This window comes from Apis dorsata, unplaced genomic scaffold (genome assembly GCF_000469605.1).
Source record: "Apis dorsata unplaced genomic scaffold, Apis dorsata 1.3 scaffold_265, whole genome shotgun sequence".
Taxonomy (NCBI): Eukaryota; Metazoa; Arthropoda; class Insecta; order Hymenoptera; family Apidae; genus Apis; species Apis dorsata.
Window position 1 is genome coordinate 1136919 of NW_006263543.1, and position 18984 is coordinate 1155902.

An 18984-nucleotide genomic window follows, 5' to 3' on the forward strand; every position below is an offset into this window, starting at 1 on the left:
TTTCACTGCTCAAATAAAAATTTATCGCGATGGCTCATGACTCGTCATAGGGATTAAAGGAATATTTCGGTATATTTGTAACACGTAAATAATGACGCGGTCACAGCTTATATAAAACAAGGAATAAGAGCGATAAGGGCGTAGGAATCATTCTGATAGTGATAGATAAAGCGATAACCTGGTTTCTGCCAAAAATATATATAATAGGGGGAATTGCGGATCATGAATCGAAATTTCAACGACAATTGACGAAATGGATTACTACTATATTGTTCTACGATTAATTCTGATTATTCTTTTTATGGGATCGAGCAATTCCAAATTGGTCGACAAGCAATGGTGGGAAACCGCTTTGATTTATCAAATTTGGCCGAGGGGATTTCAAGACAGCGATGGAAATGGCGAGGGTGATTTAAAAGGTACGTTATAAATATAAATTTATAGATGTGTTAATGTGTTGTAAATATCGAGATTTCGAATTAATTAAAAAATATGATATTTGATAATAATTCATTGCGAGTGCATATGAAAGTGCACAAAGATTTGTTTGAAATAAATTCTAAATAATTTCTTATAAAAACGTTCATTGTCTATACTTAAATATAATAGTATATATATATATATATATATATATATATACATATAATACAGTGATTTTATGATATTTATCATAAATTTATTCTTGAAAATTATATAGCAAACATATTATAAACGTTAAATGCGCGAAATATTAATCTCACGGGGTTGTGTTAGGGTAGGTCTTGATTATCATTCGTTGGTCATGTATGATATGTACCAACTGAAGTTCAAATTTTTCATATATCATAGATAAAATTCTTATGTTATCATACGATGGAAATAATTATTTTATTCATTGATCTAGAAATTATTATGAAGAATATAATGCTATGATTTTAACATTTTTGAAACATGAACGAAAAATATATGAAGAAATAAATATTTTATGATTTATAAAAATAGCAAGTATTCAATATAAATAAAAGTATTTAATATATTATAAAAAAATATAATTTAAATAAATTTCTAATGTATCATACAGGTATCATAAATCGTCTCGATTATCTAAAAGATCTTGGAATCGATGCAATTTGGTTGAACCCTATTTATTCATCACCACTTATAGATTCTGGATACGATATTTCTAATTATACTGACATTCATCCTTTGTTTGGTAATCTTCAGGATTTTGATGAGCTTATAAGAGAAGCACATAATCGTGGTATGTCTCAATAATTTATTTATCTAATGTAAACATCAATTTTTTTTTACAAAATAAAATGTTTTAGATCTGAAGGTGATTTTAGATATAGTACCAAATCATTCAAGCGATCAACATAAATGGTTTTTACTGTCAAGTCAAAATATTAAACCTTATAATGACTATTACATTTGGGCAAATGGATTTACAGATGGAAACAAAAAAATTCCTCCTAATAATTGGGTAACTTTTTAATAATTATTTAAATAATTTTGAGAAATTAATATCTGATAAATTAATATTATTTTTAATTTAGGTAAGCACTTATAATGATGAAGAGGGATCTGCATGGACATGGCACGATAGCAGAAAGCAGTGGTATTATCATAAATTTCATAAATCCCAACCTGATTTGAATTTAAGAAATAAAAATGTATTGCAAGAATTACTGGTAAAATATTTGCATTATGATAACATAAATAAATAAATTTTATATATATTTATTATATATATAATAAATAAATACATAATTTATATATATTTATATATATACATTTTATTTTCTTATCTTAGAATGTTTTCAACTTTTGGTTAAAAAAAAATGTTGATGGTTTTCGAATCAGTGCAGTGTCATATTTCTATGAAGATATAGATTTAAAAAATGAATTTAAAGGAAATGGAACATCTGGACTACCAGAAAACACTGCTCTTGTATATAAGTTTCGCTCATATATTGATGATTGGGTAAAAAAAAATAATGCAACTTCAAAGTATGTATAGAAATATTAAAAGTCTTATTTTAATTCATGATCTTCATATTCTATCTTCATATTAAATTGCTGTAATTATTTTCAGATTATTGATTGCTGAATCTTATGACTCTGATGAAGTGTTGATATCACTTTATGGTAATTTAACACACAATGGAATTCCACCTTTTAATTTTCAATTGATTACTTCAGTTCATAATACAAGTACTGCTGACCATATTAAAAATGTTTTGGAAAATTGGCTTAAAAAAATTCCTAACAAAGCAAGCACAAATTGGGTGGTAAAAATGCATATATTGTAATAATAATTTTTCACTATTTATTTAGAATTTAAGAAAATGATCTGTATAATTTTAGCTTTCCAATCATGATAATTCAAGAGCAGCCTCAAGGATCGGATTAAATCGCGTAGATGGACTTCATATGCTTAATCTACTGTTACCTGGTCAAGCATATACTTATTATGGAGAAGAGATTGCTATGTTAGATAGAAAAATGTTATGGAATGAAACAATCGATCCTATGGGTTGTTCGAGGACGAAGGAAACATATGCAAGTTATTCCAGAGATCCTGCAAGGACACCAATGCAATGGAACTTTAATATCTCAGCAGGATTTTCGTCTAATAAGACTACATATCTTCCTCTTCATCCAGATTATATAGAAAGGAATGTTGAAGCTCAGCAATATAAATCACATAGCAATTTGAACACATATAAATTACTTGCTGCTCTTAGGAAAGATAAAGTATTTACTCATGGAGATTATGAATTTGCAACCTTAAATGATGGTCGCATATTTATTTTTAAAAGGTATGTAATGTATAAATATATTCAATAAATATTCAATAAATATTTAATTTTATTTTCTATTAGATCTTTAGAAAATAATCCTACATATTTTATTGTTATTAATTTGGGACTACGATATGAAACGGTTAATTTAATGTCATTATATCCGAATTTTGAAGATTCTTTGGATATTATTATCGCTTCTAGTAATGCTGTTCACAATACGTAAGCGTTATCTCTTATATCATCAGTATCATAAAAAATTATTTTTTGTTAAGTATTCACAAAGATAATTGAATAATTTATTTATTAGAGCAACTATTTCACCAAAAAACATTATACTCACAGCAAATGCGGCATTAGTACTAAAAGCTGACACATGCAATTGTAATACATCTGAAGGAAATAATACAACTGAAACAACTACAACTTCTATATCGACGACAACTAAAAAAAATTCAGCTACTATTTGTTCATCAATACATATAATAACAAGTATAAGTATTGCAGTAACATTATTATTTAACTTTTCATCATTTTATTAAGTCAAATTTTATAGAATAAAAAATAGTTAAACTAAAAGTATTTAAATAAAAAATTAAAGTATTAATAAGAGCTTATAAATACAAAAGTAACGAATATATGTTTAATCCATCCCATTTTATATACGTTAAATATATCTTATAGATATGAAGTTTATTTTTGATAACAGAGGCATCAACCTCAGATATTAATATTCTGGTTCTGAAGTATTACTATAATTTATATTAATAATAGTACAAGTACTATTCAAGTATGTTCACAAAGCAATCAATGAATTGAGTGACTCATAATAAACTAAGCAATGTGGTCTCAGGTAATGATGTATGTATTTATAATGACATATGTCATTTATAAATCAGAGTTGTATTTAAAATTATAAATTATAAATTATAATAAAAAATAAATCTTATTTTCATTGGTATAATTATATATTTAATAACGATATAAGTATTATCGATTTGTTTGAAATGCAAATGAATGTGAAGTAAGGCAAAATAAAAATTTTAAACAGTTCGTTGCCTCGTAAACAGTAAGAATATATCCCTCATTGAATTTGTGATTATAGATAGTGCATTATAATTTAAAATATCACATTTATGTCATTCAGTTTATCGTTTATATACAGATTCCTTTTTAATCAGAATAACAGGGTTTAAATAAACGCAAATACATTCAATAAATGTATCTCTCATAAGATAAGCACAAAAGACAAACAATAATAGGGGCAGCAAAAGAAATTTCACTGCTATCTATCATTCAATTGCTATCTATTCATGTCTATATTTATCACGGACAGAAATGTCGTATTCGTCTTCATTGTCTGGTTTTGTAATACCAATCATTAATAGTCAGCCTAAATCGTATTTAAGTAGTGTAAACACAAATATTTTTATCGAATCGGAAAGCAAACGAACGTGCGAAGGAAAAAACGATATTTCAAGAAATTTACTAATCATTGGTTACAATAGTGAAAAATACGAAGAATACGAAAAGGAATACAAAACAATGGGATCTGCAGAAACTACTCACCTTTTTTGTGACAAATCGATTTATGAGGCTGTACAATTTGGCGGATCCAAACAGAAAAAAGACACAGGTTTGATATCACTATATACAAAACGTATAAAGTACGCGTACAGTAAGAGAACGATATTTGAATGAAATCTCAAATTTAAATTCAACCAATCATAACATATATGCTCGCGCATTCATATATCGTGTGCAATTCGAAAACGGAAGTTCGTAAATTAAAATATTGAATCTAGATTCGATCGATCGAAATTATATATAATAATTTATGCGTACAATTTAAAAACGTAAATTAAAATGTACGTATATAAATCATAATTAAAAATATATTAAATTGTTGATGAATTAAAATTTAAATTTAAAGAATAACAAAATAAAAAAATATTTGTTTAAATGCATATAAAGAAAATCTTTTTTCCAGAATTAGTGAGCGATAATTTTAAATATTATACAATTGATCCAATATGTATGAATATTCGTCTCTGCATATTTTGGTTTTTATGGGCAATGTTAATAGTAGTAATTATTATATCCATTTTATCTCATTGCTGCTTCATTTCAAAAATATGTCACAATACCGAGGATATAGTTATTGTAAATGTAACAAATACAGTAAGTATTTAAATAATAAATTTTATTCATCTTTACTTTCATGTTTTATAATTATTTTAATTTATATTGTTTCAGTAAACTTTCCAAAATTTGAATTAATATAATATACAATCCTATTTCCAATCTTTCTGAATAAATCGATAAATAAAAAATCGATATATCGATTTATAATGATAGTATATTTTTTGTATTATTAACAGGATATAAGATAATCATTTAGTTCTTTATTTTAGATAGAACTACTGTTAAATAAAATTGTAAAAAGATATAGAATATTTCCAAAATAATATCTTTAAATATTTTTCAATTGTAATTTCGAAATATCCAATAAAAACAAATTATGTCGATAAGTATTACACACAGACACACAGATACACACACACACACACACACATATGTATATACCTTCTACACTGTTCTTTCGTGCAAGTATTCTATTCGTCGATGGAATCATTGAATCGAAAGGGGAGACTTTACATCAGTACTGGACTATAGAAATACAGAACCCCATATAAAACGATTATTTCCAACAATTTTTTTAATAATTTTATATATAAAATAATATTTTTAATTTTAAATTTTTTAAAATATTTTTTAAATTATCTATTCTTTTTTTTTTAATTTTTATCAAAATATTTATCAAAATATTTTAATGCAATATGAAAATATAAATCTTTATCAAATTAATATAATTATCTACTTTTATTTGAATAAAAATTATTTATTTAATATATCAAAAAAATTATAAATATTTTTTAATTTTTATAATGTATTATAAATTTCAATACTATTTATTTTAAAATTATGAAATTATAATATTTTGGTCCAAGGATAGCCGTCCCTGATTTTACTTTGTTCCTTATGTTTGTAGTAGTAAAGTAAATAGGTGTAGTGACAAAAAGAGAATAAGAACCAGCCAGACATCTTCATGGCTTAAAACGCGTTTGTTCAGTCATTCTTGAAGCTCAGGGTGCGTAAGATTCATCAGAAGTTCATTAAAAAAAAAGAATTTTCGCATATCCCCATCATATAAGATAATTCAAGCACGACCTTGGTTTTGTTCGATAATCATAATGGAGAGTGGGAGGTTGAATTTAGATAGTGTCGAAGCGAATGGGAACGCGAAAGAAACGGCAGTTGTCGCCACCGCTACATACAAGGCGTTACCGGACGACGATACCGTTAGACAAGACAAAGTAGAAAATATTACAATGGGAAAACCAAATAATGAAAACGAGATTGATGATGGGGTCCACGAAAAAATGCTCAAGGATGAGAGTAAAATTTCTCCTATAAAAGATACGACTGAGGTATGTTCATAAATATATTCTTGAAAGATGTCTTATCTTTACACGATCAATAATAAAATGTACCATTTTCATATAATTAAATAATTATAATTAAAAAATTATTTTTCTCTTTTTTATTATTATCGTTATTATTTTTGTTTCGTACAAGAATAATTGATATTTTTTTTTTTTACATTAATTTTTAATTTTATTTATTCATCATTTCTTTTGTTCAATAATAAGAAATAATCAATTTGCTTTCGAATTTTAAATTACTTTCTAATCTTTTTTCACGTATTTCATGTATTCCATATTTTATAATATTCTGAATTTATTATTTGAAACTAAATATTTTTTATTATTACATCATCTTATATAGATATTGTACAAAAACTAGAAAGTAAAGTTAGAATAAAAAAATTCGGAAAATAACCATGATTTATTGCATATCAAATTTATTAATTTCTTACATAATATATTATTATTTCAAATAGGTAAAATTTATTTCTGAAAATGGAGATACTAAAATTGATATTGAAACAGTTAAGCAAGCTCTGTCCGGAATGGGAAAAGAAGAATTAATGAAATTTGCTAATGATCCATTTTGGATTCGATTAAGGTGGTTCTTATTTGTTACTTTTTGGTTACTTTGGGTAGCTATGCTGGCTGGTGCTATAGCTATTGTGGTAATGGCTCCAAAATGTACAGCACCAAAACCTAAAGAATGGTGGGAGAGAAGTTCTATTGTCCAATTAGATCCTGTTGAGACAAATACTCATGATTTAAAAGGTGTAGAATCTTTGTTAAATATATTGAAAGAGCAGAACATAGATGCAATTTCTCTTGCTTCCATAGTTAAAGAAAGTTTAACAGGTACATATATAATTTTTATCATATATAATTTATCATAATATAAATGATAGATAACATATGATATTTTAAAAAATAGGAGGAACAGAAGATTTCAAAAACATTAAACCAGAATTAGGAACTCTAAGTGATTTGGAAGCTCTTATAAAAGCTGCAAAAGATAGAGAACAATATATTATTTTAGAATTAGATCCAAGTCATACATCAATTGAACATCCTTGGTTTAAACGTTCTATTGAAAGAGAAGAACCATTCTCATCTTATTATGTTTGGGCTGATGCAAAGATAACATCTGATGGAAAACGTAATCCACCTAATAATTGGGTTAGTTATAATTTTTCGAACTGTAATTAATTTGTATTAAAAAGTACATTCTATTATATATATATTATTATATAAATTCTTTTAGCTAAGTGTATATGGAGGATCAGCATGGGAATGGAATGAACAAAGAGCACAATATTATTTTCATCAATTCAATAAAACACAACCTGAATTAAATTATAATAATCCTACAGTAGTAGCAGAATTTTCTGTAAATTATTTTTCTATTCTTTTTTTTATATTATATTAAATACAAAAAATATATTTAATAATATTTCATTTCAATTAATTCTTAGGATATTTTAAGTCATTGGATAAAATTAGGAATAAGTGGATTTCGTTTAGCTAATATTCAATACTTAATTGAAGATCCAAATCTTCATGATGAATTCAGAAGTGTTATACCTACTGAAGCAGATAACTATAATTCTTTAGTACATGCTTATACAAGAGATCGTCCAGAAAATGTCGATATCTTAACAAAATGGCAAGAAAGAATTTATAATGAAACAGAAAATAAAGGGTTAGTTATCCTTCATGATACTATATATTATATATATAAATATATATAATTTTGTTTCAAACAAAAATTTTTCCAGATTTTTTGCTCTTCAAGATGATATTGGTACTGACATGCTTGAAGTTTATAATGAAAAAAAAAGACTAATTGATATCCCACAAAATTCATTATTCCTTACAACTGCAGATAGCAGTATAAATGCCACAACTTTACAACGTGGTATTTCTCATTGGCTTAATTTCACTTCTTGGCCTGCTTGGGATGTAAGTTAATTTGAAATATTCATAAAATTTATATTATATTACATATTGTATATATTATATTATTTATTAGATCAACGGCAAAAAACATAGTTTGAGAGAAAGAATGCCTGCAGATATAGCAGACAGTTTAACACTTATGATATTACTTTTACCTGGAACACCTGTGTTAAAATTGAATGATACTTTATCTGCAAAAGATGCTTTTGCAACTTTATCTAAAGCACGAGAAAGCTTAACATTCCTTTATGGAGACACACTATTCAAAACTATTAATGGAAGTGTATTTGTATACACAAGGTAATATAAATATTTTCTTTCTTTTAATATTGATAATATTTTTTTTCATTCATACATTAAATCTGAATAATATATCTTTATAATCTTATAACAACAACAACAACAATAATAATAAAGGAAACAATATTAAAAAATTGATAAAATCTTTAAAATATATCTTTTAGAAATAAAATTAAGTAATTAAAATATTTATTTATGTCAAAAAGAGTTCAATCACAATTACTATTATGCTAAATAATTATCTTAGTTATGCTTTAATAGTATACTTAATCTTCAAACAATTCAAATACTATTATATATCTCACATTATTGACACAAATGTACTGTGTAATTTACTAACCAAAGATCAATTTACCCTGTTCCACGCTTCCTTCTATGCAACGCAGAAGTTGGTGAGTTCTTACTAACATATAGCATGAAACCTGTTTTCTGTAAAAGTAATAAAATTTCAAATATTAATGATTTTACTAACAAATAATAAAATATTAATTTATCATTCATTTTTGAAAATTGATCAATTCTCTCAATCATTCTTTCTTATTATGTACATAAAAATATTGATTTAAATAAATATTATTTAGGTTAAAGAGCGGCAATCCTGGTTACTTAGTAGCGTATCAATCGGCAGAAGAACCTACTGTCGTGGATTTCTCTATAATACCACAGATTTCTGAAGAAGTTAGTATAATTGCATATAGTCCTAATTATGTGCAAGATGGCGAAACAATAAGGTAATATTATTTCATAATTGTTATTTATTTTATTTTTTATTTATTTATAAGACATTAAAAAATTATTTTATTATATATATATATAAATTTTAATAAAATCTTTTCCTTTACAGAACAAAATTACCTTCTAATAAGGTTCCTATATCAGCCAAGAGTACAATTGTTTTAACATTTGTTCCAAAAAATTAATTATGAGATAAAAAACTTATAATTGATTAATAATAATCTCATGCTTATTATCTTTATACTATTATATATTATAATATTTATTATAAATAATTATGTACTGCTTTTATGAATAATATCATTAAATATGCATGATTTAATTAAATATGAAAAAAAATATAGAAATTCTATAATTAACCCATCATTTGTTATTTAAGAAAAGAATTTTTTTTTAGTCATGATCAAATCAACAATAAACAGTTTCACAATATATATTATTATATATTATATATATTTATTCAATATGAAGTTTATGTGGGTCTGTAAATCTTGCTGTAAGAATATAAAACAATGCAGGTAAAGGAACTAAAGCAAGCATTGCTGGATGAATACCAAAACCACGAAAAGTTGCTGCAGCCATTAATCCATATCCATATAAAAGCCAGTGACCTAAAATGACTATTGCATTTTTCATATCTGATACACAACTTAATAACAATGCTTTCATTGACTGAAAAAAAAGATAAAAATTAATAATAAAAACATGAATTATATTATACTAAATATTTAAAAATATAGTTAAATGTAAATAATAAAAAAAAAAAATATTACCTGATTTAATTTAAGTGAAAAATGTGCTGCATTAGATAATACAGATAATATTATAGTTATATATGGAAATGAATAATCTGAAAAAAACAATTGTTAAAAATATAGAGATACATAATTTTTGTAATAATAATTAAATAATTTGTAAAAATATATAATTTTTTAAATTGTTTTACTTACATATAAGACCACCACCAACTGCATGTAATAATGCTAAAATAGGATAAAAATAAAGAGCAGCGTAAATTGAAAATTTTCCTTGCCTTGGTAAAAATTTCTTGGATACAATTGGTCTTATTATTAACATAATAGCTGTTCCTAAAGCATAAAAAATGAACACCATAGTGTACCTAAGAATTGAATAATTACATGATTATTTAATTTTTCAAATTGAATAAAGTTAAATAAATTGATTAAAAAATTACTAACAAAGGATAAACAGCTTCTTGTGTACAATGTAAAGTTTCTTCATAATTTGGACTAGGATTATGTAATAATGTATACCAATCTGAAAGTTTCATAGCTCTACATGATCTAACTTTAAAACTACCTACAGGATCTGTCAATTGTAAAGTAATTAGAGATGCAGAAACAACTTCCAGTAAAGCAGACAAATGTAATGCAATCACTTTCTTAGGTATATTACGCTGGTTAGATACCATATCAATACAAAACCAATGTAGTACCAATGCTACTAATGCCATAAATCCTAGATAAAGCCAATCATAAAGCATTGGTTCATCATCACAGGGTACACATATTGAAGAGGCATTTGCTCTAAATCCTCGAGGACATGCACCACAATCACTCCAATTCCCATCTGATAATAATTCTCTTCCACAATATAACCCAGGACATCGAGTAAACAAATTTAAAGCATTTGATTTTGGTATAGAGCACATGAAGAATTAGATGAAAAAACAATATTTATTAATATTTTTGAAATTTATAACGCGTTTTTTTAAATTTCAAAATATACATTAATAAACACACTTTATCTTTAACAACATAATATAAATATTTAAAGGTTAAATATCGAATATAATAAATTATATTCCATATAATATAATGACATAATAATCTAATCTTATTTAGTCAATTTCAAAATTTATTATTTTGAATAATAAAAGTGCACTATTTTTAAGAAAGCACTTTGTTTTTAAAATTTAACAATGTGTTATGATACTTATAAAAGTTTGTAAACTATGAAGTATGTAACGATATTTGTCAATTATGTACACAACATTATGGATCGTAATAACAAATATATATTAATACAAAATATAACAACAAACATAATATATAAAATAAGAAAATGACTTTATGTAAGTGCAAATAATTTAAAAAAAATATTAAAATTATGAAATAAATAAAAATATATAATATATAAAATATAACTTTACATATACATATATATATATACAGATATTATATATATATATTATAAATATAAATTAATATATAATGTAACAATGCATCAAAAGATTTTAGAAACAAATTTATAAATTATTTTTCTAACATATTTTTCTAACATAAAAGTACCAACTATAAAATATATTGTTAGTTATATTAAGCTACGTTCATAGAAACGAAAGCAATTAATAACGAATTATCAATATAGATAATAAACATCAATCAAAAACATTAAAAAGGAATATAATTTTTAACCAATAGTTTTAAATGATGTTAATAATGTAGTTATTTAATTGCAAATTTAAATGTTCCTAGTAAGAAAAAGCAATAGTGCTATGGCAAAACGGTAAAGATTCGTAAAGTGGCGCAATCTAGGATATTCGCTGGTATTCGTGTTTGATCGGGAATCTCCGGCCGATGATTGTCGAGTGCACATTACTATTTTCAGGCACACAAGGCACCTCTTGACGGGTTTTCAATAAGTGAAGAGGGCGACGGTGCAAGGATCCTTTTTTCTTTTTAATTTAAATTTTACGTGCGGTAGATGCCGAAATTGTAGTAACTTGTGTGCGCGTAATAAAACGTACGATGTTGGAAGACGTCTCGGCAGGACTTAGCGCCTGACGGTCTGTCGGTCGTTCCGGCAAAAATGAAAGAAGCTCGTCGGTCCGAGCAGCTGATGGCGGCCGAGTGCTGTTCGAGCCTCAGTGTCCCCCATCGCAACGTTTAAGTGAGTGTGTGCGTTTAGCTGCGCGAGCGGAGTGTGGCTACCGCGTGCGGAAGGAAGATAATTTTGTGGAAGATAGATTTCGCGCGACGAAAAACCGCTTGTAGACGAGCTACAAGCTATTTCGTAACGGTGCTTCTTTCGCGATTTGGTACCCGACACGCAGGCACGGTACGGTAAGCCTGCCAGCCGTTCACGGTCTCCGGCACCGTGAATCAAATATTCGTTTGAACGGCAAAAGCCGAAGAACTGAACCATAGACCAAATCATCGGTCGTGGTTTCAGGTAACGCGTAATCCACATACGATCGAGAAAAGACACGGTGCCGCTTCTGTGTTGCACGGTGTAGGTGGGAGATTCGACGTACGACGGGGCGTGCGTTCGCGTGTGACAACGCCTAACAAGCGATCGCGCCCCTTTTCTCAACCGATACAAAAACGAGCTAACAATTCTTCATTGAATTTTAATTGAACTGTGAACTTAATGGATCTCTTCGATTGACAAACCTTGTCGATTAACACGTTGCTCTGTTACGCGGAAAAACTCGTGCTATGCACGCACTACTATCAATTTTCACCCCTCTCTACTTCAGGAACGTCTGAACCAGTAGGTTACCGTGTTCAGGTACACCACGTGCGCTTGGTAATCGTGTAGTGTTGCTTTATCCTTGTGTGTGTAGTGAGTTCATCTTCCTCGACACGGAATGCGACCTCCTCGGGGTGGATGCAATCTTCTTTAGTCGCGTCCAACGCCGAAAAAGTGCAGCCGAGGCACGAAAGTGCCTCCAGCGTTCCACTTCCCTCCAGTTCTTACAGTGCCTCTGCTAATCCCAACATGTCGTCAGCGACTTTTGTGGACCGGATAGATCCCTTTGCCAAGAGATCTCTTAAGAAGAAATCCAAGAAATCACAGGGTTCATCTCGTTATCGTAACTCTCAAGATGTTGAACTTCAGCAGTTACCACAGCTCAAAGGTTAGTTGTGATCTTATACTTTATTTTTTTATATAATCTTCACATTTTCATAATCACATGTGACAAAGATATATTGATAAGATTCATGAATGAGAACTAATAAATGTATTCATATTTTTTTTCATCATGATCTATTTAAATAATATTTATAAGTAAAGGATAAGCTATTCGCTTTATATCATCTATTAAGATTTAAAGATATAAAAGATACATACATAATTATGTTTACAATGAAAAGCAAAAAAGTTAATATATTTATAGTTTCAATTATTATCTTTCACATTATGATTAGTGTGAGATATAATACTATAATATTTATATATAAATGATATTACATAATAATATAAATACGTCTGCTTAATTTAATATAAACTTTCTGTGCTACAATCAAACGAATCTATCTTCAATGATATTGGAAATTGAAAATGCAAGTTATGTATTCTTAGAACTTGTCATTTTATATCTTTAATATATCATATATATTATATATATATATTTTCTTAAATCTTCTCATTATTATGAAAATAGATTTTAATTTATACATTATATGTGAAAATCAAATATTTTTGATATCAAGCAATTATACAATTGACAAAATATTTTATTATAATTTTTAATATTGAGCAATCAATATATAAATAAATTATATTTTCTTATGATAAATAAAAATATTATAATTATAATTATAAATGAATATAATTAATGATTTCAATATTCAATATTCTATTTTATTTATTTTTTATTTGATCCTTATTATTTCTATTAATTGCATGATTAAACAATTACAAAGTATCACATTTTTGCATATTGAAATAATTAAATTCTTTTTTTAGTATAAATTTTGTAAATATATTAAAAATAAATGATATGATTGATATAATATTAATATAGTGTTAGATAAAACATTAAATAATGCAAATTTAATATTGTTTTTTTAGTAATTATATATTATTGTTCCATGTAAAGATAATATGAAATTGCTGTAGTTAACCTCAAAATATTTAGTGATAAGCACATTTGTTAAAAATATTTTTATTTCTTAAACATTTAATATAATTACTATATATAAGATGATAGAAATCTTTATTTATCGAATATTTAAAAAGTAATAGCATTTAATTCTGTGAATACTTGTCTGGCGTACTTCGTATTGACGTATGTTCAGAAAATCGATGAGGAGCGGCAAAGCAGAGGTCAGTTCACGTTACTCGACCGATTTTCCTGCAATATAAATTTCGTGTACTGTCGATAGTCACAAAAGATAGAAAAATTTTATATCATACAATAGTGAATTCTAGGAAACTTCAATTAGAAATGTTGATATTATCGTGCATAGCATAACTTTATATTATTTTATATGAATTGAAAATTAAAATTTATAAATTAACACTCATGTGAGTATCATCATGTATTTTTTATATATTATTCTATTTGAGATTTTATTTCATCAAATTATTATACAAAATTATAATGTTAACTACAAAATTAATCACAAATTCTGACTCTACTCTTGTTGATTAGGCCGTTCCCCTGCTGTTCGTCCTTCAAATTACTCTTACATAACCTGTACAAGCTTATTATCTTCTGCAATTGGAAGTTATATATTGAATGAATTGTTGATTTTCAGAAAGTATCATTTAAATAATTTCAAAAAAATCCGTATATATATTTTAATTAAATGAAATGTATGCGATTATTAACATAAATCAGTCATTAGGAAATTCATGTTAAGTGTATTTTAGCATAAAGGTTAGCTTTTAAAATGTCGGCGTTTATTAGAAATGTTGCAAACGACAAAATTATATTATTTCAAAAATGATTTTTTCTATAAGTAAAAGATACAGATTAATAAAACATAAAAAAGGAAAAATAAACTTTCACAATTTTCATCGATATAATTTATATTGTGTTTATGTATTAATGTTGATATAATTTTAATTCAACGAATTCACACTATTTTCGTAAGAAGATGCTTGAAAACAGTAGGTAGTGACCCATAAACTCATGGCACGTTCCAACGACGAGTGGTTATGCGAAATACAGGCATCCACCTTGCAGTAGGCAGTGTCGTTCACCTCTGCCAATAAAACGGCAGTAGTCCTTATAGTCTCTCCTTTTCTGTTACGCATTCACTAGCTTACTGTCTTCTCTGCTTTTCTCCTCCTCTTTACACTTGTTCCTATCTCTTTACTTCTACGCGGTTTCTCTTACCATCTCTTTCTTGCATGCCGCGTACATAACCTATATGCACGTGTTTTCCGCTCGAGTGTTGTATGCGTACGTGCTATGCGTTTACGTATCGATACACGCGATATCACATGTTTCACGGAAGAGTAATTTTTGGTTAAAGAACAAAAATCAAAATAAAGAATACATGCATACAATTATCTGAAGAAAGATAATTTAATAATCAATAAGGTTAATTTATTTGGAAAACAAATAAATGATCTTTATTAATTTAAAGTTATATGTACTATCATTAAAATTATCTATGTAGTACGTGTTATATCGCAATACTTTGTCAGTAAGATTGTAAGATAGTTCAGTTTCATGCTGAATTTATATACTGCATAGAGTCTGTGGCAAAGACCAAAGCGGGCAAATGTGTTTGGAAATTATGTACTCAGGAGAAATTGCCAGTGATTGCAATATTTAAGAATATCCTAGAAGTGTTGATATATATTCATTGTAAATATTTGTTAATAATGAAAAGTATAGTTTTATTCATAATATTGATATATATAGCTGTATGTAGGTAATATTGCGAAAAAGATTAATAGAAACATATTCGATTCGTCATCATATAAACATTGTATTCTTCTCTGTCAATAAAGATTCGAATTTAGATAATAATACAAAATAATAATCTTCGAATAGATAGAAGAAGATATGAATTTTGCTTCTATACTGCAACCAACCTACGAATAAGACTTATTTAGAAATACGTAGGTGTGCAGCCAATGTGTCTACCTACGAGTTCGCGTTGTTCAACAGCCGAAGTATTTTAAAATTATAATCATTAAGATACCTGGACATATAAGAGGGAAACTTTTATTATATTTTCGTTCTCGAAATTTTTAGATAAATTAAATTAATTTTTATTGATCGAAAAATAGAGATGATTTTCATTAAAATCTTGATAAATTTTCTAAACCTATATAAACTTTCTAAACCTATCAAAATACATGACCTTTAGAAAAGTTCCTTTATATTTTAATTACGAGTTATTTTGTGTAAATATTTTTTTGTGCGTCAAGAATTGTATAAGTCTTTCAATTTAACTCGTGACAAATCAACGAAATGAAAATAGATTCGCTTATTGATTTATATGTATTTATATATTTATTTACAAACATAGTCTGGCTCATACATCAACTATATTATATTAAATTAAAATTCGTGTATATGAATAATATATACATAAAAACATCTAAATCTCAGTTAAATTGAAAAACATCACGCTGAATGTATCTACAAGTCATGAATCGAAGCAATGACGTTCGGAGAACGCATATGTTTAGATCACGTGATGTATTCGTTCATCGGAGAAATGTCTAGCAATGTCCGTTCATTCCGTACTGTCAGGCTGTTACAACATCGCCAAACGATCGTGGTAATCTTCTGTTGACAGATAAGAAGCCACAGATTTATCGCCGAGTAGAAAACACGCCATTCGTTTTTCATTTCATCGTGTCACGTACATATAAATGTTTATCGTTGATTTCAACTGATATTTTTTTCTGCAATTCTGTTGATCGTAACATTTTATCTGAAAATATCTGATTGGAAAACGATATATAATCAATATCTATAGTGGGTGTTTGTAATTTATTCACCGATATTAGGATGTTAGATCAGCAAGCAAATAGACAGTCAAATAGAACACATAAGAAATCGCGAGCTGTTGCGAAATCTCTTTAAGCTCGATGACGCGACTAGGGTATTACTTGTTATTAGGCCCTCTAGCAGGCTAATCGGGGTTCAAGCGATGAATACACACGCGAGTCACCTAGCGGATTCTCGTTGCGGCACGCGTGTGCCCTCGAGAACAGCAATGGAGTCGCCAATGGCCAACGTTTTTCCACTTGTCGCGCACAAAATTGGACTAATTTCGTATACTTCCGGTTTCCTGGGAGGGGAGAGAGGAGGGTTCTCACGGATTCTGACGCCCTGTCTACCTAACCGTTCGATTTAACGTTTACGCTTTCTTCCTTCCACATGGTGAAACTCGGTTTGCATCATTCAGTAAACCAATGAAACTTTTATGTTTCGAAACTTATTTGAAACAATACTATATTTAACGATTATCGATGAGCATTTGTCATTTTTCATTCTACTTTCTTCAATGCAATTTAGTTCGGTAGATTTGCAATAAATTGATCCATCTTGTTTCCGATCATCAAGATTTCGAATCTCGCTTTGTGCAGACGAAATAAAAATCATACATTAATTTTATTATAAACAGACTTGCTCTTCCCGATAAGTTTCAAAGAAATAAAGAATTCGATTACAATAGTTAACGAAGCGTCTACTTATTATAAATTTTTCAGCAAATTTTTTCAAAAGATTTTTCTAAAAATAAATATTTCAATTTGTTTCTTGGAAAATATGTTATATTTTTGAAAAATATTTCTTAATATCGATTTTGTCAATCTTGTTTTTAAACGTTCGCAATAAAATCTTGTTCAAGCTTTCCACATAATTCTTCATGACGAGTTCTCACTTTTACGCAACACAAAACAAATATAATTTGCATGTGAACAATCAGTCGTTTAATAAAATTTCAGTTAAATCAAATATTTGAACGAAGATTCAAAATAGGACGAAAGGATTATTCAAAAAAATATTGATAGATCACGGTTAACAGATTTTCAGAATCACGCCTGATTTGCCGTTTTCAAACATTGTTGTCCACTGAGCCATAAATTCGAGTACGCGATTCGCCTAATTGACGGCGCCATTGATCGCTACGGTCACTGTCAAGATCATCGTGGTGCAGGAGGATGATAAAGCAGTTTTCCGGCCGATGAGAGTGGGCGAGCTTGCTCCGTGCACGGCGTCGATCGTTAAGCTGCGTTTACACCGTAAACGCGGTTCGTTTGCCTAACGTCTTAACGTGGATTTTATTTGCTTGTTTCAGACTCTTCGCTCCCTCTTTCTCTTTGTCCCCTGTCTCTCACTTTTATTCTGTTTTTCTCCTTTGTTTATTTAGTAACGCGCAACATTTGAATCGCATAGATATAAAAAAAAAAAAGACGATGTATGGTATAATTTGAACACATATTTGAGTGATGCATTTAAGCTTTTAATTATCGTAGGCGTGTTTTTTCATGCTGCCTGTTATCTCCTCTCTACCACATATTTACTATATTTTTTTTGTTTTTTTATTTTTTTTATTATTTCCTTTTTTTTATTTATATCGATGACAAATGTTGCAGAAGAATTTTACAAATGATATTGTTTACGAATAATGAAAGGCAGTTTTCATTCAAATACAAAAATGTGAGAAATGCAATGAAGTTGTCAATATGAAAATGCCATGACGCTTACGGTGCACAAAGAACAATGAGAAGCCTTCAAGATCAATTATATTTGTTTCCGTGTATGAGATAAGTAATAAAGCCACGCTTAAATATATATATAAGCGTATCTTGTATCACAAATTGAAAATAAGAATGCAATAAATATCAGTTCCTGTTTCCAAAATACACAAATCATTTTTAAAATCTACGAGCATGAATTATACGTAAGACAAGTTTTAAGCTCTTCTAGAAACGAATAAACTTGAATACATCATATTTATTACGATATTTTTTTCTTTATTCTTTTTTTTTTTTTT

The 18984-nt window shown here is 27.7% G+C and overlaps 5 protein-coding genes across 7 annotated transcripts in view; 4 read left to right on the plus strand and 1 right to left on the minus strand.

Annotated features, from left to right (window-relative positions):
• Positions 1–39: 39 nt before the first annotated feature.
• LOC102676102 (maltase A3-like) lies at positions 40–3737 on the plus strand. Its single transcript, XM_006616504.2, has 9 exons — positions 40–419; positions 1061–1240; positions 1308–1462; positions 1536–1670; positions 1793–1989; positions 2075–2270; positions 2347–2801; positions 2865–3005; positions 3094–3737. Exons 1-9 carry the CDS (start codon positions 254–256, stop codon positions 3323–3325), a joined length of 1857 nt encoding a protein of 618 aa, XP_006616567.1. The 5' UTR covers positions 40–253; the 3' UTR covers positions 3326–3737.
• Positions 3738–3751: 14 nt separating this feature from the next.
• On the plus strand, positions 3752–5085 carry LOC102675870. Of its 2 annotated transcripts, XM_006616503.2 has the most exons (3): positions 3753–4419; positions 4774–4964; positions 5040–5085. In XM_006616503.2, the coding sequence occupies exons 1-3, from the start codon at positions 4122–4124 to the stop codon at positions 5040–5042; spliced, it is 492 nt and encodes a 163-aa protein (XP_006616566.1). In that variant the 5' UTR covers positions 3753–4121; the 3' UTR covers positions 5043–5085. The 2 variants fall into 2 exon arrangements, with proteins under 2 accessions (XP_006616565.1, XP_006616566.1); XM_006616502.2 differs by lacking the exon at positions 5040–5085 and having other exon boundaries at positions 3752–4419; positions 4774–5005.
• A 735-nt stretch (positions 5086–5820) lies between these two features.
• Positions 5821–9609, plus strand: LOC102676648 (neutral and basic amino acid transport protein rBAT-like). Of its 2 annotated transcripts, XM_006616509.1 has the most exons (10): positions 5821–6274; positions 6748–7126; positions 7203–7447; positions 7533–7658; positions 7744–7970; positions 8047–8230; positions 8301–8527; positions 8914–8919; positions 9109–9258; positions 9372–9605. In XM_006616509.1, exons 1-10 carry the CDS (start codon positions 6038–6040, stop codon positions 9445–9447), a joined length of 1857 nt encoding a protein of 618 aa, XP_006616572.1. In that variant the 5' UTR covers positions 5821–6037; the 3' UTR covers positions 9448–9605. The 2 variants fall into 2 exon arrangements, with proteins under 2 accessions (XP_006616572.1, XP_006616573.1); XM_006616510.1 differs by lacking the exon at positions 8914–8919 and having other exon boundaries at positions 9372–9609.
• A 101-nt stretch (positions 9610–9710) lies between these two features.
• Positions 9711–11237, minus strand: LOC102676962 (JNK1/MAPK8-associated membrane protein). Its single transcript, XM_006616512.2, has 4 exons — positions 10462–11237; positions 10213–10382; positions 10036–10112; positions 9711–9934 (listed from the first exon to the last, which is right to left on the minus strand). The coding sequence occupies exons 1-4, from the start codon at positions 10932–10934 to the stop codon at positions 9719–9721; spliced, it is 936 nt and encodes a 311-aa protein (XP_006616575.1). The 5' UTR covers positions 10935–11237; the 3' UTR covers positions 9711–9718.
• Positions 11238–11858: 621 nt separating this feature from the next.
• The window catches only part of LOC102677109 (serine/threonine-protein phosphatase 2A 56 kDa regulatory subunit epsilon isoform), a 24772-nt gene continuing 17646 nt past the window's right edge, over positions 11859–18984 (plus strand). The window contains exons 1-2 of the mRNA XM_006616513.2: positions 11859–12778; positions 12852–13145. Coding sequence (XP_006616576.1) covers position 12778; positions 12852–13145 — 295 coding nt within the window. The 5' untranslated portion in view covers positions 11859–12777. The remainder of the gene's footprint in view (positions 12779–12851; positions 13146–18984) is intronic.